A 23,780-nucleotide genomic window follows, 5' to 3' on the forward strand; every position below is an offset into this window, starting at 1 on the left:
AGTAAAAACGTCTTTCTGAAGACTAAATGCCATCCAGTATAATAGTGAATGAGGTCTCAGTGACAGAGCACTGAACTATATTGTCTTGATTCTGTTCTTATATTACCTCTTTCTCTATAGCTGCCAACACATGAATATTTTACCTTACTGTAATGTTCTTCAAATATGCCAGCTTTCTAACCTTCCTAATTTCAACTCATCATGTCACAGGTTCCATCAATGTAGAACAGCCTTAATAAAGACTCTCTGTCTGGTTTCATTCATCAAAATGACCTGAGGGTTGCTAAATTCAAACTTTCTGAAAATATATTTATTGAATTTGCATTTGTCAACCCTAAAGGAATCCCGTTCTTCTAACTACTTTTCCAGTTTCCTCATGTAACACTCTTGCATGACAGCATCGCTCGGTAAGAAGGAAGCTGCCACAAGGAACATTTCAATTTACTTATTTTCAGATGAGGGTGGTCAGTACCGCATTCAAAATGTGCATAAATGACAGATGTATGCAGTGGAATGCTTTCTGTTCCTCTTCTAAAAATGCCTAACATTGATTTGCTTTTTTGACTGCAGTTGAGCACTGAGCTAGTATTTTCATGACAGTCTGTCACATGAGGAGCTTTCCAATGATGGTCAGTTCAGAGACCTTAATGTTCTTTATCAAGCCAGAATTATTTTTCCCATTGTGCACTTTGCATTTCTCTACACCGAATTTCATCTGTCATTTTATTGTCCAGGTACTCAGTTTCATCCTTCTGCAATTCTTCACAGTCTGCTCTTTTCCTTACTATCTTGAATAACTTCTTAACATCAGCAGACTTTGCCACCTCAGTGCTCATCTCTTGTAAACATGTTGAATAGAACAGGTCCCAAGGGAACTCCACTGATTATCTTCCTCCATTGTGAGAACTGACCATTTACTACTCCCCTGTTCCCTGTCTTTTGTTCTATTATTTAGCCATGCCAGGACCCTTCTCCAGTGACTGTCTGTTTTCCTTAAATGTTGTTGGTGAGGGTCTTTGCCAATAGCTTTTTGGAATCAGAAGCAGCCTGTGTTACCCACATCACCTTTATCTGAATACTTATTTGCATCACTGAAGAGCTCAAAGTTTATAAAACAGGACTTTCTTTTACAGAAATTGTATCAAAAAAGGCTTCTATGGTGAAATTGTGTTCAGTTTCTTCTACAGTGAAATGAATTCTTTGCACTGATGCAAAGAATTAATTTCACCTCTCTGAAATGTGATTATCCTCTGTGAGTGCTCATTCTATATCGTGATCATCAGCTGGCAGGAAGATTTAAAATAAAAGACAGTGTACACTCATTTTTGGCCTGTCTAGTTTTATTATTATATTTTGTCTTCCTGGCTTGTGATCCTTTCTTTGTTTGGGTGTGACTTTTTGAATGAATGGCATCTTGTTTCTAATAACCTTTTTTACTGTTTGACCATACCAGCTTACTTTCACCAACTTCCAAGCCTCTCCTATTTGTGTATTTCACCCAGTTGTGATTATTTTATAAAGTTGCAATTTATTTTAAATTGCATTGTAGTTTTACCTGGCTTCTTTATGTGACCAGATAAAAGTATATAAAGAGAAAAAAATAGAAAATTTAGCAAGCTTTATAGAGAAATTTCTATGTGTTTGGAAGAACAGGGAGAAAAGCTGGGTGCTAGCTAGAAGTGTAGCTATTGCATTGTTTTAAATAGTTCTTGCTCAAATCCTTGGCTGTTTTATGATGGTCTCTTAGCTTAAAAACATGCATTTTGTAAAACTGTTCCTCTTGTACTCTTTGGGACTGGACAGAAAGGCTAGATGGAGACCATTGAACTTTGATCTTTCTTCCCAGGGCTTTAAAGGAAAATGTCCATAAGATGTTACTGTAGATGTAATTGAAGATTACTTGTTTTATTCCTATGCTCTTTTGTGTACCCATCTTTTTAGCCAACTTTTACACTGTTTCCTTGTTTGTGTTGTTACCATTGTACTCTTCATCTACCCTTCCTTCTCCACCTTGGCTCCACGTTAATAGACAGTCATTCAAAAGCACATTTTACACACTTTCAGGAGGCTCTCTCCTTCACAAGTGCTCTCAGCTAATCTTTGCCACAGACATAGCAAAGTTGGAAAAAACAAAATTTTGACAAAATTATGCTTACAGTGTTATCTTTATTTCATTAATATTCAATTAATATTCAGTTATTCAAATGTTATCCAAAATACTGAAAATTAATGGGGTTCAGGAAAGAAGCAGAAGTGTGAATCAGAGTCTGGAAATGAGAGAGTTAAAGAGCTCTGTTTACTTAACTTGTCAAAGGAATTACTTGATGGTTAAGAAATGAATTATTTTGATCTGAAAGTCTCATGTGGGGGAAAAAAAACCTTTAATAGAAGGTCACTCTTAAATCTAGCTTACAAGTACCAAAAAAGATGTAGAAAAATTGAAGCTAGACAAATTCAGTCTAGAAAAAAATGAGATTTGACAGAATGATAATACATTAGAGCATCTTTCCATGGGAAGTGGTAGTTTCTTAAGCAGTGAATATGTTTAAATCAAGTTGGATATCTTTCTGAAACGTGTATTAATTTCCTGAGATATATGGGTTTGATAGAAAAATCTGAAGTCTTGGAATTATGCTCCATTCTGCCCTCAGAATTCAGGCACCAATGAATTATGCCTTCTCTGCTGTTTTTGGTTTTTCTTCCAGTTCAGGCCTTCTGGACCTGCCTGGTTCACTTCACATTCTTTGGTTTTTCTACTTTCCTTGATTATCCTCCCGTATTCATGGATAGACTATTTTCCATAGAACAAGAAACTGTCATATTTTCCTTCATATTTTTACACAAAATGAACTTCTACAAAGCTTTCGTTCAATGATCTGACCAGTATGGTTGTGCCACATGTGCTTATGCTGTCTTGCAGTTTGACATGATGTGGTTTTTTATGCCATATCAGTCTGAATTAGAATGTGAGAACCATCCATTTTGTGCATAATGTACTACATGAACCTTGCTAAAAGTAGTAGTCAATCTCATTAATAAAGACTGATTTAGAATGTATTGATGTAGAGGAGGAATGTGAAAAGGCAAATTCAAAAACACCAGTGGTTCTTTTTTAGTAATAACATTTTTATGCAAGATTTTCTCACTTCTTTTTAAAAAATAGCCACACTTGTGCTGAATGTTGGGCTATGGTGTGTCTACAAAATGGAAAACTTGATTCTGCAACAGTTGTATTTACATGCAGTGTATTTATTATGTCCCAGAAATGTAGTAGCTTTTGATATGCAGCAAATGTGTAAGTGTTAGGACTGTTATTTTTGAAAACAAAACTGTAATGTTCCCATCTGAATTTTAGCAAAATCTGTTGTACATAATAAGAGAGAGAAAATATGTTCTTAGAATAAGGAATAGGGGAAGCATGTAACTTTATCATATTTTTAAAAAGTAACTTCTAGGCAGGAAAACCTGGAGTCATAGAATGTCTCTAATTAGAAGGGACCCATAGTTGGTTTTGGTGGGTTTTCTTCTTTCCTATTACTACATTAATGTGATGAAGTTCCATCATGTGTTGTACCAGGCATTGTATAAAGACAGAGCAAAAAAGCAGTTTGTGTTAGAGAATGTATGGTCTAAGACCAGAGGTAGGTATGGTGAGAAAGGATGATAAGGATGACTGAAGTCAGCATGATAGGGTTGGAGGCACAAGAGCAGCCTAGCTTCTTTTCAGGTTTTCGGAAGTTCTATTTTAAAGGAGAGTTTCAAGGATAACAGAGTAAGTTTGCGGACATTCATGGATGACGTAGTGGAAGAAAATTGTAAATGTGCTTGCTTGAAAAGTGAAGTGGGAGATGTAGACTGACATTAGGGCTAATTAAAGAAGGAACATGTCTTTGCAATATTGAATGAGAGATAAAAAATAGAGAATTGAACTGTTGTGAACTATTTGGAAAAGAAGACTTACATCTTACCTGAAGGAATACAAAGAGAAAGGTGACAAGATCAGGGTTGTAGGCAAGAAAAACCATTTTTGCAGCAGCCCACTGAATAAATATTAATACAGAAAGACTGCATTTTCCAAGAGCAGAGAGAACAACATTGTGATGTTAAGTTGTAAGTGATGATGACATAGTCAAGGGATTGAGTGCATAGATAAGAAACTTCTTAACACGCTAGGCAGAGAGAAGCAGCAAAATCTGAACAGAGCTGAGGTATGCAAATATAGAGGAAGCTCTAAATCCAGATTACAGACTGGAATTTATGGTTATGTCCAAAGGGATCAAGAAAAGGTGGTAACGACAATGCCTTATGCTTTAGGGATGATGAGCTTCTCACTCACTGAGGCTATGAAAAATACTGAGTTGTGAATCTGGATACACAGTGTGTAGTAGAGAAGTGAGTAGCTGGATTTAGCTTTTATGGATGAGATAGCCCAGAAGTAAAATTCAGAGGAAAAAGAGGTTGAGGTGGATCATCGTGAAATGATCAGAGATGTGGGAAAAGTTTGAAGATAATCTTTAGAAAAGCACATTGGAAAAACAGTAAGAGACAACTAAAAAAAAAAAAAAACAAACAGGATAGTGAAGTTAAAAAGTCTAATTAATATCAAGATTTTACTGGGCTGAAGAGAGAAGAAAGGTCCAAAAGAATGAGGATAAAGTGGAGATTTTGAGTCTAGCTCAGAGAAATTATCAGTATACTTTAACCAGAGTAGATAAGTGATGTGGAAGTTGCCAAAACCTGCAACGAGATTCTTGAAGGAAATGTTCATCAGCATTTGTAAATACCACATTCAAACTGCTTAGAAATGTGAGAGGAAAGGGAGAATGGCTGATGTGGGGTAGCTGTGGTTGAAAACTTAGCGTTGGTACCTTCAAACCAGGTATGCACTGTAGGGTATGAGATAATGGATAAGAATACAAACCTCAGTGAAGCAGTGAAGATAAGAAAGGCAGAAGGTGAAAGAAGGTGGAGGAGTAAGAGCAACCTAATGAGAATATAATCATAAAGATGGGGAAATTATAGTAGGCAAATTTGCAAGACTCCTCACAGGAGTTGTAATGATAGGTGTACAGATTGCCTCTGTCGCTGAATTGAAATCCATCTTCTTGATCTTTATACAAAACTGAGGGATCTCAAACAAAGATCAAGGTGTAGAGAAACATCCCGATTATGCTTTTTGTTAATGTGATAATGAACTTGCTTAGTTAATGTCATAGAGAAAGTCATAAAAACCCCGAGACAAAATCTTTTACTTGAACCAATATACTTACCAATGATAATGCTTTTCAAGACTGAAGCCTAAATTAAAATATGAAAAGAAGAGGGGTGGGTAGATAGGGGTTCTTGGTAGTTGTTCATCTGCTAAGTGGGACAATTTTTTTTATCTTTATTAAAACTACTAATACATTTTGAATCAAGTAAGCCTTTTGTGTCTTTTGTCTTCTAATTTTGATTTTTTGTCTTTAACTGCACAACTGTGTTTCTGCTAACTTGAGAGCTACTCTAGCCTATGCCATTCATCACAAAAACGTCTCAGAGGGACTTGGAAATGTTTCAAGTTTTCAACAGTCAGAGACTTAGCCTGTTTTTTCTCATGTAAGTTACCTGCCTAGATACGCTAGGAAGACAAACACTGAATAACAGAAGTTGAATAATAATAGTAATGAGGAATTTTGCATGAGAAATAAAAACCTGGTAAAATCAGGTCTTTTGTTGTAGATTGCTGAGATACTTTACCAGTGTAAGAAAGTGTTGACATTTGTCAGGCTATCCTCCATAAATTAGAATTACTGTGCAGAGGGAGTGCAGCCTTGGTTGCCGTAACTATTCCTGCAACATTGGCTATTTTGTTGTGGTTTTTTTTCTTTGAAATACAAGGGGATATTTGAGGGTACACTGGTAGTACTTAAAGTCTCTACTCCTTAGTTGATCTTCTTGTTCTGTTATCATTGTAATTCTTTTTATCTTGACCTAATCACATTTTCAGCTTGCTCATCAATTTAAAAGATAAATCAGGGGGCAGAAAAAGAAAAAAATGCATTGATTGTGTTGTGTGTTGTTTGGGGGATTTTAAAACTAATTTATTGTTTAAAATGGTGTAAGGTTGACAGCCTAGGAAACTAAAGCATCAGTACATATTTTCTCAGACTGTTTTGATAGTATGCTTTACCCCGACCTCGAAAAGCCACCTATTGCATGTGAGAGGATAGTTCATTCTCCATAGCTTATTTGGTCCTTGTCCTTTTTGCTAGGACTACCATCAAGATAGCTAAATATAGTAATAGGTTTGTGATGTGCCTACTTTTTCTCTGAAAATTGGTCAAATTCATTTGATACAGGCCATAAAGCAGCCAGGTACTAAGTTTCAGCCACCATCAGTTTGACCTAAGTAGTAGCTGAGCAGTGCCAGTAGTGTTTTTCCCTCACATTCTATTGCATTTTTTCATGTTCTTGTTGTAGCCAAAAAAAAAGCTGGCAACCTGTTTTTATATTTCCAGTGGGTTTCAGAGCCTTTTCTGCTGCAACTGAGTTGTCTGTTCTCAATTGCAAGAAACTAAACGTGCATAAACCAGCACAAAATAATGTCAAGTGTGGGCTTTACACAGCCTTAAATATGTTAGGGATTTGGGGGTTTGGGGTTGGGGGTTTTTTTGGTTTTGTTTTGGTTTTTTTTTTTACAAAACAGCCATTGAAGGTGTGGCTTGGACAGAAATACAGAGTAAAGCACATTTTTCAGATCTACAAAATAATTTCAGCTGTAAGTACAGTAGAATCTTCCTTCAAAAAAAGGGCATAAAAATATTGTAGCTTAAAAACTTATTTTGCTGGAAGAAAAGTGGCTTTAGAAAAAAAGTGGTTTATTTCCACTAATTGAACATCACTGGAAAGGTGGAAAGGGAACAAAAGAAAAATATTAATAATTATTTTGTTCAGTATTTTATGCTGGCACTCAACATGATACTGGTGATTTAAAAGACTTTTTGCGGTATGATATTTTTATACTTATGTCTATTTCCTTTAAAGGAAACTTCATAAAGACTGAGATTTCAGATTTCTGTTGCTAACACTTTCCTGGGTTTCCTAGCAGTGCTTTTTTTTAAATGGAAATGCAATCAGCCCTTACTTCATGGTGCCTTCAGTATTTCTTTCAGGTCTGACCACTAAGCTCAAGAGTCACATCCTTAATAATCCCTGAAGAAATTATTGTTCCTCACCCCCTTACTACATATAGATACATACATTTAGGTATACATATACACATCTTTGCCTTTCTCAGAGTTGTTTTCCAGTATCAGTGGGTTTTCTGTACTTCACATTCAGGAATTGTGTTTGGGTTACAGGAACTTGTATGACTAGTTGATGGTATTTATATACATCCTGACTCTGATTCACTACTTTCGTTAGCACTAGAATTCAAAATAGCTGATTGTGACATCAGTGTTAATGATGTAATAATGCTGACTCTGAGCAGAATTGTTTCCAATTCCCTGATATGCGAGGGCACGTCCGCTTTACAGTTGTAGGTGCAGATGTTTGATTGCAGCTCATGCAAATTTGTGGAAGCATTAAATGTATAACGGTGTAGATGTGGTAGGCCAGAGTTAGCTATCAAAACTGTTTCAGAGGTTGCAGCTGGTATTGACCTTCATGTACCCTAGCTACACTGCCCCTACCAGTCATACTTGCACTTGGCTAAAGGCAGCATGGGTGAATACATACAGCCTGTAGTTGCATCTCTCCCACCAGTGTGCATACACCTGAGTGAGATCACAATGAGTCCTGTTGGTATTTATTTTATAAAAAGTATCTTTAGTTTATATGGGTATTTCCCTACAGGAATAAAGATTTTCCTGTACCTTTTGAAAATGTATGGCAAAGTTGATTTTGAAAATCTTGCATGTAAATTTATCGTTGGCCTTTGCATAATTATCGTGTTCTCAGGAATGCAACTGTGTTGAAGCTAGAGACCAAGAGCAGTTCTGGTGCTAGATCAGGAAAATGGAGGAAGACTGGCCTTTGCCTGTGTGGGGGGCCCTGAGCTCACTCCTAACAGCACACATGCCGGTTACGTTGCACCACTGCTCATGCTCCTGGCAACTCGTCAATTCCATATTTTGCTCAGCATTATGGTTTCTGAGCTTTTACCTACCCACACAAACTCCTTTGTGCCTACAGTAGGTGTGCGCAGAAAATGCTGTGTTTCGGATGCTCGGCAGGAACCTGACAGTAACATGAGGGAGGTGTTTTGGTTTTTTTTCCAGGAGGAGGCACCTCTGCTGCCTTCTGAACTGTATGTGTGAAGTATAGTAAATATATGGGTTAAAAAAAATCATAATTCAAATCCCTATAGTGGTACTGATCAGATCTCTGTTTCTGTAGCAATGAGAACCAAAGGTGGCCTTTTAAGGCTCACAGTTCATCTACCAATTTCCAGTTCTGCTTCAGGATTCTTAAAGTATTAGAGTGCATGCTTTAAACCCACAAAACTTACCTTTACCTAATTTTCACCATTCTAACCTAAGTTTCCACGGAAACAGGGTTGAAAAAGCCGCTGGTAGCCAGCAGGCAGCCAGCAGCTGAGAGTGAGAACTCTCCTTTGTCACTTTCCACTACTGGATGCCTGCTGCGTGCCAGTGTGCAAAGCTACCTAGGCTTCTAAAATCTGGATTACTTTCAATTTGAGGGGGAAAAATTAAATTAATCTACTCTTTTCTCTCTTTGGATTGTCACAGTAAATTCCAGGAGGGCAAATGGACTAATGAGTCCTGATCTGTTCGGTTACACTGAGCCCCACATAATCAAAGCTTTCCCAACCAACTGGGCCTCCCCTTTCATAATTTCCATGTTTTAAAAGCAGTCTCTCTCAAATTTTGTGTCTGTACACACATACATGCATATTGAGGTGCCTTACGTCTTTACGGCTCTATATCTATCTGTCTACATATTTATGAGCCTTTTTTGCATATAGTATAGTCTAGTCTATGTATAAAATTTCCTTTTTTCCCTGTATACTTAGGGAACATTTCTGAATGAATACATTATAACTGATCCTCAGTTAAATATTAGGAGTAGGATGTGAATGGAGATGGCTTTTAACCAGAAGTAGATTATAGCTGCGGGAAGACTAAAGGGTCTATTTGGTCAAGACTCATACAAAACTGAGATAAGCATGCACAACCTGACAAGATCAGATTAGACCCTTCCCCCACAAGTGCTTTTCCCATAAATATTTATCTACTTTCTATTATAAATAACCAGGAAATGAAAAAGAAGGATAGGTTCTTTTTAAAAAAATAGTCTAGAAATAGAAATGCAGCTTCAAATCTTCGGGGTAATGATACTTTAAGTATGCGGTAAATTCCAATAGTAGTTGCTGTTTTTAAATAGGAGCAAAGTACTGAAATTCTTCGTGACAGCTACATAAATCGGCACCATTTATAAACAAGAACTTTGTACATATGTGCATTTCTGCCTACTGTTGGGTACCTTAGAATTAAATAACTTATCACCTATGAGAGAATAGGTGTTGACAGAGTCAGCACTGCTGTATTTTTTAGCTTGCCTGAGGCAACATATCTGGCATTGAAGTTAAGCTTGGCAGTTTTTCACCCTGTCCCTCCTCCCTCCAGCCCAAGCGAATGCTCACTTCATCAATGAGAAACACCACTGGCTTGCCTGCCAGATGTAACGGAGATCCATGAATTCACATCTATTCTGTAAATCCGTGTTTCATTCAGATTGTCAATACTTTGACTTCACTTCCTCATGCAGTGGTGTTAAAGGGTAAAAAGCTGAAACCATACATGTGTCGCCAGTTCAGAAATACAGATGTGTTGGTGATCCACTTGTCAGAACCCGTGTGGATTGCCTCTCTGGTGTAACAAAAAAAAAAAAAAAAGCACTTTCGTTTTGAGATTTAAAACCTTAAAAATGTACAGAATAATATTTTTATATTCATCTTTGAAAGTAACGAGTGTGTACTTTGTAAAACACTTTTGTGTCACATAAGAATAATATTAATACTTTAAAAATCTCAAGATGAAAAATGTAAGTCCTTTTTTTCTTTTCTTTTTTTTTAAATCTTTTTTTCCTCTAGCATTTTACGATGGGATAATGAGACAGATGTCTCTCAACTGGAAGGACATTTTGACATTGTTATGTGTGCTGACTGGTAAGTACATAAAAATCATAAAACTCATGTTAGAAATATAGCTTTGCTGGAGTAATTGTACTGTGCTGCTTGCCTGATGGCTAAGCAAAGTCAACAAATGAAGCACAAAACCACCTTAACCTCAACAAATTAATATTCATCTCCATGTGACAGTTATAAGGTAGTCTTCTATCACACAGTAACTTCTACCACATTATTTCCCAAAGATTGATTTTGAGAAGCATTTCCATTTTCTGGAATTGCCTCTGTTTCATGCTTGACGTATCAGTAAATGGACGACTTAGGCAAATTGCAAATAATTATGGCTCAGTGAGGAACAGTCTGGAGAAAAGGGAGTTTATCAACACAAACAGCTCAATTAGCTTACTTCTTAGGAAAGATCTGACTATTGATATAAGGGGATATATTTTTTTGCTCCCCAGAAAATCTTTCCAAGGAAAAAAATATTTTCAAAACCTTTTTTTCCCCCATCACATTCTGTTTCTTAAATCAATTTGACAGCAGTATTTGTAGGCATAGATTATTTACACAGGCACATGTTAATTATAATTCTTAGTAAAAAAAAAAGTACAGCACTTGATTTGTGAAAAGGTAGATACATGTTACAACACAGTATACTGTTTAGTAATTTATGCAAATAGATTTGATTATTGACACAACCCTTTTCTGATACTGGATTTGCAGAATTGTGCTGTGCAGTGTTTGCTGCATGGTAACTTTTAAAATGGTACAGTATTAATTATTTGTGTTACATAAATGGAGACAGTGTAAAAAGAGATGTGCAAATTTCATTTAGAGGAGTAGGTGCTTTTAAATGAATCTGTTTTTCCTTCATGGATATTTGCTCTTGACCCTTTAAATATCCAAAACAGAAAAAGCCGTTTATGTTTTCTTGCACATAACTGCTGTGAAAGACCAAATTCTGAAAACAGGGACTTCCTAGGACAGCTCAGTTCAGCAGATTTCTGTACCTTACTAAGAAATAAAGGAAAAAGGCAAAGGGAAGTATGAAGCTGTCTATTGTCTTTTTAAACAATGTTCTTTTTAAGTGGCTTCTAATAAAATATTCCACTAAAGCTTTTTTTTTCTTCTTTTTGCTGTGATATTTTGCTGTTTAAGCAAATTTATTATTTCAGGAAAGTTACTGGTTTTGTATAGCAGTGGAGAAAGCATGTTTAGTCATCTTTTTTCCTTCTAATACCTATTTGTTGACAGAATGCAACAGTGCTTAATTTCTCTTAGCATTTAATTTCAAAAAAGTTCTTTGTTTCCAAAAAGGACGGAGGAGGGTTTCTAAATAATCACTGATAATGTGCCTCAGAGATGCATCATCTGATTAAAATAAGGAGCTAAACAACACCATATGATTTCAGCAAGTAATTTAGTAAATGCCTTCCTCACCAAATATTAGAATGGATACTCCAGGTTTCATTGCACAGATGAAGTTAATGCTGGACAGGATTAGATCAGATTAAGTATGAAAGTCAGATCAGAGTGCTGGCGGACATGAGCAGGAGGGCAGCAGTCTTCTCGGAGGCTTAGACAAGGCTCACATATGGATGTTCTCCAGATTATGTGGGTGAAGCAAGGTCTTGCCAAGAGATTTAGAGTTAAATTTGTTCTTCACACAAATATCAAAACAACCTGGCTGTGCCATCTCTTGTATTCTTGATACTCACACCATGTCATCCTATTTGTGCTGGGAGTACAGCAGAGTGGAGCAAGACTTAAGTTGTTTTTTCAGTAATATTCTTGCCTAATACTCCTCCCAGTCTGTTTGGAAAGAGTGTAGTTTCTTTAGGAAACAAAGAATCAAACATGACAGGTAAAATACATAATGCATTTGCAATCCCTGCATTTTGTACATTTATTTTGAAGCACTTAAGATGCAGGTAAGTGTGTAAATATTTATAGATTTCTAAAAAATAAATAGAAATGTGCAGGTTAGTTTAAAGTACGTGTTTTTATTGACAAATTGTCTCCATTTTCTTATTGCAAGTGCCCATATGTATAGTTTAATAAGCATGAAAATCCCTTTATTGTTTGTTTCTTTTCGAAATCATTCTTTTTAGTTATGGACACTGGGTTTGCAGGTACATGAAAAGGCTAGGAAAAAAAATGTTCCATGCTTTATCAAACTCAAATCTTCTTTTCATTTTCATGTATTTCTCTTCTGAGATATAGAATCTGCTTGAGAACTGTTGGCAGGATTTTTGCTGTCTGAATTTTTTGGGCTGCCATTGAATAGGGAAGAAAAAAATATCTCTTTTCTTATAGCTTCTCGGCTGAAACCTGAAGTATGCAGCGATAAAAACAGATAGAATAGATTGCATTTAGTTTAACACCATCATATAGCTTATTCTCAGTCAATAAAATCTGAGATTAGAACAGAGAACTAGAAAGCAAAAAATCTGAGTTCAAATATTAGGTACATGGATAAATTTTTATTGAAGTATTTCCAGCAAGGGTGATATTGTCTGATTCTCTGAATAGCTAACCAGTGGTACTGCTTGATCCCATTTACATGAAAACAAGCTCTATTCATAAACATATTCCAAATCCACATGGAGGTTCAAGTAAAAATGTGCATGATTACAACAAGCAGCGATATGTTTATATTCATATATTTACAGTCAGACTTTCATAAACGTTGTGTGCAGGAGTGGAAAATAAGTTATTTCCCAGAACAGACAGTCTATTAGTTAACAGCTAAATTTAGTAGCTCAACTAGATTATAAAATAAATAAGAGGCAAACTGTGAAAGCTAGTCATTATTTAACCATTCAGGATTTTGACAATAAAAATAGTTTCATGGTTCAGCAGTTCCAAAATAACTTGTAAAATGTCAACTATGAGATAAAAATAAGAAAGAAGAAATATCGGTGAGGCTACACCTGGAAGAAGGATACACTGGGAAAAAAACCACACTGAAATAACCTTTAAAGCATATCCACCCACCTCATATTTTTCAGGGGGAATTCTAAGGCCAGGTGAGGGCTGCCAGAATTTTAGACTTTCTTCTGACCTACACTTGTGGTTATAAAGTCATGCAGGTGCTGGAATTGTAAGAGTATGAATAGAGGAGGAGAAATAACAGGTGGCTGTTTAGACAGGCCAAAAACAAAGACTCTTCCAAAGCTCTTGAGAGCATCAGATTTCTGATTTTTTTCAAAGGAAGCATATATCCTTTTCTTTATTAAGAAAAAAGTTGCTGAGATTTTTAATCCAAGGAGAGAGTCAAGGCCAGTAGAACTGAGCCAACAGAAAAATCTTTGTCTTATGTAGAGACAGTATAAGGTCTAAATCTCCAAATCATTTTGGAAGCGCATAATGTGCCACTTTACTTACTTAGACTGATCATATTCTTAAAGTTTGGCACATGCATAAGTATTTGCACAGCAGAGGCTGGGGGGGGCTGTCTCGCATTACTTTCACTACGGAGATTTTTGCTGAAGCCACAGGGAGTTGTGGATTCACCAGGAATGTGGAACTGAACTGAAAGTATTCTTAAAATATGTCAATTTTATTTCCATTAGTGTATTTCATTTAATATAAGGAAATCTTTTTTACTTTTACATTTACATGAATGCAGTAAGATCTCTGTCCTTCAGTTTAGATTTATTATTCTTTTTAAGCCTGATTTCTTGCACATACTTTCAAGTGCATTGGAATCTGACAACATGGAAGTAAGGGTTTTTTCAGTTTATGTCAGCCATGTAGTTGAAGTCGAACAAAAAGATAAGTGGCCCTATGCATTAGGCACCATACATTAATGTAATAATGTCTATAATGTCTGAAGTACACCTGTAAACTAAGGTATTTTAACAATTGCAAAGTATGCAAAAAGAAAAATAAGTTCACATCATAAGATATAAAATACAAGTATATGCCCCTTGTTTTGAGACGCAAGAGGATATCAGCATGAAGCAAATTTAGAATCTACTTGTTTTTTTTCATTTGTTTCCTTGTGGCTTACTGTTACATTTGTGCACTTTTGGTATAAACCTTCATTTTGGTTTTAATGGTAATTAAAATTTTAAAAAAAAAAAGAAGAAGAAGAAGAGGGAGGTGACAAGATTGCCTGCCTGTTCATCTGGATTTCACAGGCTAAGAGCACTGCCTAAACAAAGTCCGAATCATCAACTGTGCTCTGGCCTCTGCTGCTGCAATCCAAAACTTCCTTGCTGACCTGAGAAAGCCTTGCTATTCCTGTCCTGAGCTATTGCTTTCACAGCGCCCTTACTGCATAAACATGAGGCATTACCACTAAAGTAATGGTGAGCTAAGCCAAATTTGAATTGAGGTGTGAGAACTGAGTGCTAATGTTTTAGAACAATACATTATTTAATTTCACTGAGCTGTTGTGAGCTTTAAAGGATTCTCTCGGATACATTTTTAGGATGCTGTGATAATATTTAGTTCTGCAAATTCTACCTGTAAGAGAAATTGCGTGACTAAATCTCCTTGCGTGGGCCAAATCCTGTGCTGGCCCTGTCTGTCTGCAGCACAGATTATCTATCGACTTCTTCAGGATTTTCCTCAGTCAAGGCATCCTCCAACTCAGAGGGAAAACAGAGATGTTCTCTGGAGTCACTGCATTGCATTAAGGTTGCTTCCAGCCTTCTCTGCTGCCTCTGGTCAGAGAGTGTGGCTCACAGAGCAACAGACTGGAAATCCCCATATTGGAGACTATTTTCAATTAAGCATGTCCCGTTCCCAGGGACAGCCCTTTTGGAGGGCAGGAACAACTTGGGAGCAGAGCCAGGGTGACTGTCCCAGGTTATCTGAGTTTCCTAAGCTAAGAAGGCAAAGAGTCTCCCTCCCATACCACCAAAATATCAATTGGGGTTGAACAGAAAAGGTATTAATTGAAGTTGTCTAATCTAGCAGGTCATGCAACCATTTTAAGTTCTCAAACACTCAGTTTCTGGCGCACAAAGGCCTGTAGTTCTCTCATTGTAAAGGAACAAGATTGATGGCAGCAGTTGTGCCCCTGTCTCATTGTAAAAAGAGAGAATGGTATGCAGGTCCATGAAAAAGGCATTTTAGCCCTGGTAAGTGGCCCTAAAATTGTGTTTCCACTACACTGCTTTCAAAAATAAAAATATTGTACATGCATTTTTCATTTGGAATGTACTTCTGTCTACACAGGATCCCAGCAAGTCTTAAATGTGCATGCTTGTGATGTTTCTCGTTGAAGAAAATTAGTTATTTTTAGCAATTCATTTGGGAGAGGACTCATGCACCGTATTGCACCACTTCTGCAGGTGGCTAAGTTCTCGGTGAAGTGGTGTCTTATGGTTTCTGTCTGTACAGGGATCTACCTGAGGTGAATGTGATTAGAACTCCCGGGAGACATTAGAGATATCAGCTGCTGTTTCAATGAATTAAATTTAAACAAACATTTTTTCAGTAACATTCTTCCAGTAAGATTAATCAAGACTAAGGGGCAACCATCATGCCAGCTGCTAAAGTTTAAATATTCTTGCAGACAGACTACCAGAGAAATTGTTAGCTAGTACTTCAATATCTTGAGAAGAAATTCAAAAGGTCATAATTCTGCATAAGTGCTTTAAGAAATGTATGGGTATCCAGTCTATCATATTTTCTCAACATGTGCCACTCTGCCAGTTTTTGCTGATGAAATTCAGTCACTGACAAGTTTATTGATAGGGGTTTGGTTTTTTTCCTGAGTAGCAAAAATTCACAGCACCTACACAACTGCTTGACCCTATGATATGTCATGTTGTATTCTCCTTGGTAGCTGTGGTGTGTCCTTACCTAAATATCCAAACATATTCTGTTCTTGATGACTGGCATGCTGTTGGCAGACCGCGTTTTCCTTGTTGGTGTTTCATAGGTTCTTTATATTCTTTTAGAGATTTCAAACCTGGAAAAAAATTAGCCACATCTGTTCAGAAAGAGATGTTTGAGAATAAAAGAAAGGGGAGTATAGGAAAAAATCTTAAAGAATGGACAAAATGCCATGTAGTGTGGAACTTGGGCTTGACACAGGCTGGAAAGCAGTTTTATTACAGAGAAAGTGTGAAAAATAATGAAGAAAGAATGACATTATTTGTGACCTGCTTGATAGAGTTTCTTATCTGAATCACCAATATAAATGCAGCCCATGATAGTAAGGACTGAAAGGCATCAGTTGCTATCCGATGGTTGTTCACTAACCATTGTAAATGCACTCTCATCCACAGTAACTACATGTCCACAAATATCTAGTCAAAAGTGATTGGCACCCTGGTTGCCACTATTAGTACATACATTAAGGTGCTGAGGGGCATGAAGAATGAATTATCCCCTCAAATCATGAGGTAATCACGCCAAAATAAGGCTGAGCATGTTGGCAACATTGCATGGGAAAATTGACTCTGCTGCTATCCTTGTGGGACTCATGCTGGAGATGAAGGATTTCACTCCTGAGTGATGACAACGCTGTACAATCTGGGTTTGAACAGTGTTTGAGGGAGAGAGGAGCTAAGGGCTTGTAAATCTTTACAGAGATAGATATAGAAATAGAACAAGTATGCATAATAGGTTTATTATAATGAATTAATGCCACAACTGTGAAGGTAAAAGGAAAAAAATAGACCCTTAGTAGTAATACCTGAAATACAATAGAAAACACTTTTTAAAACTCCACACACATACCTTGTATAAAAAAAAACCACGTAAAATGTTATCTTTCTATATTGATCCTGATTTCTGATATGGTAGTATTTTAATAGCTAGCATATGTGATCTGTGAATTTCAGCTATATAAAGATCTGTTTCATGCCAGTATTTTAGCTTGGGTTTAGATTATATTTGGGTTTATGTATTTTTCAATATTGAAAAGTACCTAACTGGACAGAAATGGAGACTACAGCTTCTCTTTTACAGCATTGTGTAAACATATGTAATTAGCCTTGTACTTATCTGCATTAGTATCATTAGAATTGAAAACCCATTTTAATCTGGATTCTGTTCTCTTCTCAATGTCAGCCTGTTTCTGGACCGGTACAGAGCTAGCCTTGTTGATGCAATAAAGAGATTACTCCAACCCAGTGTAAGTATGTTTCTATTTTCTCCCGAACACTGGCTTCAGAATAATTAGTCTGTGCACAATGATTGAGAGAGTAATGGAATGGCAGGATTAATGTCATGTAATACTTTAATACTTATTATGTCCAACTTCAATTGAGTCTTCTAATCTATCAGATTCTTTCGTAATCATAAACTAGGAAACTTCTTATACTTGGCCTTCTGATAAGGAACACAGTGGGTAGTAAAATAAATGAAACCGCTTCAAAGATAGCGTCAGATTATTTTTATCAAAGCTTTTCTCAAGTATTTTCCTTTGATAATAATGTCTTCATATTAAAGTAAAAGTACGATATTGAAAGTTTTTATGTTGGCTTCTGTCATTTGTAATCCCTTCAATTGTAACCTTTGTCATTGTGTATTTATTTATTGTGAAAGAATATTTTTTCTTTTCATTTCTGTTCATATAAAATGAACAAAAACCTTATGCATATATTGTAGCCTAAAACTTTTTTTCATTAAGCATGCCCTGTGTTTGCATGTTTTATACCTTAGAACATAATGAAATTAAGCTTTTCATAAAATGCTTACATATTCTACATGAGTGTCACTGAGGAAATATTTTACCGATCTCAATCTATTAGGCTGTTAAATCAGAGAGCTACAGGTAAAAATAAAAGCTGTTATATGCATATACTTATACAAAACAAATGATCTTGAATCTCAAAAAAAATAATTTAAAAGTAGATATCTAAATGAGAATATGAGAAAACATGTGAAGTAATATAAGTAGGAATTTGAAATAGGAATTTTACCTTTCATGCTTAAAATATGAATCTTCCAGTAAGGTAAACTTTCCATTTCTAAACAAAAGTGCTTCATTTTATCAGTGCATTCTCCAAACATTATTTATAAATTGTATTGTACATTTTGTACAAGAGATTTTCTCTGTCAAAGGAATAGAAGAACCAAACGTGCAAAGGCTTATGAAACTGAGTCATTTTAGTCATGTAAGTAATCCCATTCTTTGCTTAGAGTGATCAGGTTTCTATTCTTGGTTCTATCGTAGACTTTCCTGAGTGACCTAAGGCAAGTTACTTAAGACTGAATTATTTTAATGAGCTGTGAGGCAAGGCTGCCAGGAGAAATGTAGCCACCCTGAGGAAAAAGTTACCCAAATATTTCGGTCAGTAGCAGCCAGGGGAGGTTAAGCAGCTCAGGTCCAGCGTGATACATTCTGACTTCCATGATGTACCATCAGTTGTCAGGGTGCAATAATTTTTGAGACCAGAGGTGATCTAGAACACAAAGATGGTCCCAGGCTTTTTGGCCCAGATCAATGGCTGCACCTGGCTCTTCAGTTAACCCCCTGGTCTGCTGTACTGGCTCCACGGAAGGGCACTGGCAGAGAAGAGGTGCCATGGTAACTGTGATCTGGCTAGAAGCCTCTAGCTGGGCTGGAAGAATAGCCGTTAGTTGACTTGTCTCCTGCTTATAGCTAGTCACAGTCTGGTGGTCTATACTGCTAAAAACATGAGTGCACACATACATTTGTATATGCATACACACATACATTCTTTACCTAGGCTGATGAGGCCAACCAGACAACTCGGTTTAAAAAACAGTGACGATAAGGCAGCCTGAATTTTAAGTAGTGTTCATAGCTCAAGTTCCCATCTATAGACAATTTAGGAACTGTTAACCTGACATCAAACCAAAACTGGGCTGACTTTGTTGCTTTTTAATGCCAGTCAGCTAATTCAAATTCAGAACACGCTTTTGTTTTTCAGAGCAGAACTACAGTTCTTTGTGAAAGTAGATGGAGTAAAGGGAGATGGCTTTTTGTTGCCTGTCTTCCTAGGTTGGGTTGCTTCTGCCCATTGTGATTAATAGCACAGCCTCATTTACTATGCTTTTTAGGTTATAGTTCCTATTTCATATCAGCAAAGCTAGCTTAAAAAATTTTTGCTCCTTGCATGAATTTCTTTTGCAGAGTTTTGGACCATGATCCAAACTGTATTTTTTTACTAAAGTAATTTACCTAATCCCATCATGGATGGTTATATGGATGGATATCCAGTTACGGCATGTCCTTGCTAATTATTGTAATTCGTAACTAAGAGGATAGCAAACCATCGGGTGGGGTGGAAGCTGGAAGTGCAGACACCTTAAATGAGCTCTCTTGTCCAAAAAAGATATGTTGAACACAGATGCCTTCAAGCATATGCTTTCATGATTTGAAAGACCCCAGCAAAAGCATATACTCATTTGAAGATGCAGTCACAAGTACAAAATAGTTACTGTTTTTACTGTTCTTGTAAACCTGTATAAACCTAAGGATAGCATCAGAGGAAACTTTGCTGAATTACACTATACTTTGGCCTTTAACAGAAAACTAAATTAAGAGTGAATAGATTTGCCAGTTGCAATAATTAAAAATTATTTTATATAATATAAAATATAATATAAATATAAATGTATGGGCGTTAGTTTATGCCTAAGCTAAGGCATAAACTGTTTTGATTAAGTTCACTCTTCTACGTTAATTATTTTGGCTCAAATTTACAAGTTACATTTCCTTATTGGTATAACTTTGCCAAATTGATGGAGGAACAATCTCAAATTGAAGACACATCTAGATGTAAGACATCTTTCAAGTGTAACTATGATACAACTAGGATAGAAGACTTCAGGGAAAATATTAGCAAGCAAAACTAAAAGGAAAAGTGGAGTAAAACAGAAAATAACAGGTATCCTTACAAAGCTGTCTTGAAGGAGAGATTCAGAACAGGTAATCTATTCTGTTAGTTTAAAAAGAGATAAATTTATCTGCAGTATTTCCTTTTTCATTAAGGGTGTTTGTGACTGTTAGAATCCTTATGGCATAGCATTATGTTCTGGGTAACATTTTGTTTTCCTGGAAACAGTACTCTGGTCATTTCAGTCCCCTGATTCATAGTGTGACCTCATGGACAGTTGTATTGGCTCAGGAAAAGAGGAGCAGAAATTCACACAGGCAGAAATGAGCAGCTCGCAGAGTTACTGGGGGCTTAAATTGCTATCTGAATTTGTTACAAAGGATAATGTCACCTGTAAACCAATTCCAAGAATTAGGCATTGAAATTTTACATCAAACAAATTTATCTTGAATGGCTATATTTTATTCCCCTTATAAGCAAGCTACTTGATCTGCCAACATTTAGTTTTATTTTTTCCTATTATTAAAATGTACTTTTAATTTCAATCTCAGCATAAGCAGTTGCTTGTTTGCATATTTCCCTAATTAAGAACATTTTTTTATGAAGGCTTTGATTCTTCTGTGGCCTATCCATTCAAAATCCCAGTGAAGTCATTGGGATGCTATTGAGCCATGATTAGTACCAGCAAATAAGACTGCATTTAATAATGATTGATGAGTAAGCCTAATCACAGGCATGTCCAAAACATGAACGTCTATTCCGTTATCTTACTGCAGCATTTTAGTGACATTTCAAACTACTGTAACTGACACTTTCTTCTGTGGTTTGTTCACAAGTTTACTAGAAGTATTTTCCCAGCTGAGGAAAGGCCATTTTGAACTTTAAACATCATCCTAAACTGGGAGGCACTGTTGAGTTAGAATTAAACAACCTTGGCATAGTCCATCAAGTGTAGATCCAAGCCGCTGGTCTAATTTTTTTATTGTACAGCAACCAAGAAATGAAAAGCATTTTAAAATCAGAAATGTGAGTGCAGCCCCACAACAGGTAGCAGAAGCACAGAGATCCATGATTGACAAGAAAGTGCTTTCACGGTACCTCCAGAGTACCTGCCGGTTTTGAGGAGATTATTGTACTATTAAACTTAAGCATGATTTCTTCATTTTTATCAGTGAGGGCAAGATCCTCAGGTGTTTTAGATGCACGCTAAATTCAATAGATGGATGGATTTTTACAGCAGCTAAGGATCTGGCTGAAAGTTACTGCGTAGTGATTTCCATAAAAAGCCATTTCCCTTTTTTGAAGTTATTTCAAGATTTTCAGTCTGGTTTTAAGAGATATTCCATACCATGTTATGTTCTATTTTACTGTATTTCTCTTTCAAATTAAATCTGAAGTAGTCTGCCGAGTGTGTGAGAAGGAATGGCCGCACGGCGCTCTGTGAGGGGGGCAGCTGCCAGGGCACGGCCGGTACAGGGCCTGCGGCCTTCAGCCATCTCCATTTGCAAGTTTCGGCCATTCCACAGGTCCCTGAGTGAATCGCGTGGTCAGTAAGCCCTGGGCAGGGGACATGTTCCCCACTACCCTGATGTTTCTGTGAAGCTGCCTGTGAAGGTGCAGGGCTCCAGGGGAGCCTCATCCTTCTTGCATCAGGAAGGGTCTGCAGAACCACGGTCTGGGGAGCTGAGATGGCAGCAGGAGGAGGAGGATCCTCAGCTGAAGGCTCCCTTTGCTGCCCACTTCTGTCTGATGGCAATATAGCATGCCAAGGATGTGAGGCATGCCAAGGATGCCGATTGTGAATTTCCTGTGTTTAATGTTTTTCATCCTGAGCTGAGCCTATATTCAGACCTAACATTTACAGAAGCAATTCCAGTGCCTTTGGTGCGAGTTACACCCCTCTGCACCTCATATTTAGCCACAGAATTAAAGTTACAGCTTACACATATGAACAGAAGTGAATGGCTTGGGATATTGCCCTAGGTCTCCTTTGTGCTGAAATTTCCCACGAGAAAGATGAGGATAACAGTATTTCCCTATCTCACAGAGGCATTGTGAGCATAAATACAGTGCTGTGGTATTGACGATTGGAGTCTTTTAAGTACACATTAGTATCACAAATACTGACATAGAGGTTTTTTGCTGCCTCACTGCATGTATGTGAGTGTACGTGTGCACAAGCTGTAACACACAGGTTGTTTCCTGTCCTCCTCACTAAGTATCTGTGTCAGCGTCATAACTTTCCAGAGTTCCTACGGAAATTCTCTCTTCTGATCACTTTTTTCCTGAGATTTCATTTTCTCAAGCCAAATATTCTTCTGCGGCATCTATAATCATTTCATAATTTCTTCAGATCCCTAAAAATATTTTTTATGTCTTTGGTTGATTACAGCACCTCACAAATTAGTCTTAGCTCTCATTAATATAGAAGTCAAATACAAGAACTCAGAGTAAACTTTGTGGCTCCCCTCGGTGTGATATGCTGTTGGCTGAATATTAACCTTTGTTTACAGCTCTTCAAGCAGTTTTCATTCCATGTGACAGAACACAGTATTCAGCCAATTAGAATTAATTTTGCAAATAAGATTTCAAGAGATGCTATATCACGTAGGTTAGGTTTTGGGCTAGTACTTTGCACAGTGTGTCTAAAATCTATCAGTTCAAGGTACGGTTATTTTTGTTTTCTTAAATACAGAAGGATGAACAAAAAATTATCTAATGGACCATAGTGTATTGCCTGGGCATCATAAATGGCCTGATAATCTTAAAAGATCCAGAATTACTGTGCAAGAAAATTAAGTCCTGCTTTAAATGCAATTTACCGTTTTAAGGTCAAATTTGGTTGCACTGCTCAGGTAGTTTAAAATATCTTTTAAAAACTGATGATCAGGGCCATTGTAATTCCACTGACAGCAAGTGGGAGGTACTCTTCTACGAGTGAGAGCGAAAAAAGAAAATCACTATTTGCAGCCTTTGCTTGGTCATGAGCTAACAAATGGATTTTGCATGGAGTGTATATTTTATGTGCTTTTTCTGTTTTAGTTTGGTAATTCATAACCACCATTATTGTATGAAAAGGAGCAGATGTATGGCAGTTGGCAGTTTTCTAAAGAAAATATTTATTTATTACTTTCTATTTTGCATTCATTTAATCAGAGAAATCTTGCATATTTTGAAGAGTTATTTGTATTACCCTATTTTAGTATTTTCCCAAGAGAACAATTGACTTTTCCAGCTTGAGTATGTTAAAAGCTTAGTCAGGTGTCTGTTATATCTGGTTCTCTTCCAGTTTTAAAAATGTATAAATTCCCTTTTTAATGTTCCAGGGAAAAGCAATGGTATTTGCTCCACTCCGAGGGAATACTTTAAACCAGTTTTGCAATCTAGCTGAAAAAGCTGGTTTCTCTATCCAAAGACATGAAAATTATGATGAACACATTTCGAACTTCCACTCCAAGGTTAGTTTTCTGCTTGTGTTAGATAACACTTTAATCCGCATTGCATTTTGAAGAGATCATGGTCCTTTTGGCAGGTAACCTAAATGTTTGATTAAAGTACTCCTTAGGTGTGCTGTTTCTGAACAGCTATTTTTGTATCTGATTATTTTGTGTGGTAGAACCATCGTTTATCTCTGCACGTCTAGAAGAGTTTTGCAGAAGCATCTCCTGTTTACCCTTTTCATTCACAGAAATCTAATATATGAGAGTCTCTTCTTGTTGTTGTTAGCTGCCTATAAATATACGGCACACTAGCATTTACATTTTAATAAAAAGCTTGCAACTTCTAAGTAGGTTAAATACTGAAATGGACTGAAATAAATAGGAGGTGAATGTCTAATTGTATCATATCGTACCTTAAATCCTTATCTCTGGCTG

At 36.7% G+C, this 23,780-nt stretch overlaps 1 protein-coding gene across 1 annotated transcript in view; it reads left to right on the forward strand.

Moving 5' to 3' along the window:
* Nucleotides 1-23,780, forward strand: part of CAMKMT (calmodulin-lysine N-methyltransferase) — a 221,771-nt gene that overhangs the window by 189,412 nt on the left and 8,579 nt on the right. Inside the window, exons 8-10 of the mRNA XM_056357080.1 lie at nucleotides 10,097-10,171; nucleotides 17,168-17,231; nucleotides 23,232-23,363. Of these exons, the coding sequence (XP_056213055.1) occupies nucleotides 10,097-10,171; nucleotides 17,168-17,231; nucleotides 23,232-23,363 (271 nt within the window). The remainder of the gene's footprint in view (nucleotides 1-10,096; nucleotides 10,172-17,167; nucleotides 17,232-23,231; nucleotides 23,364-23,780) is intronic.

The sequence above is a fragment of the Falco biarmicus genome, chromosome 12 (genome assembly GCF_023638135.1).
Source record: "Falco biarmicus isolate bFalBia1 chromosome 12, bFalBia1.pri, whole genome shotgun sequence".
NCBI classification, from domain to species: Eukaryota; Metazoa; Chordata; class Aves; order Falconiformes; family Falconidae; genus Falco; species Falco biarmicus.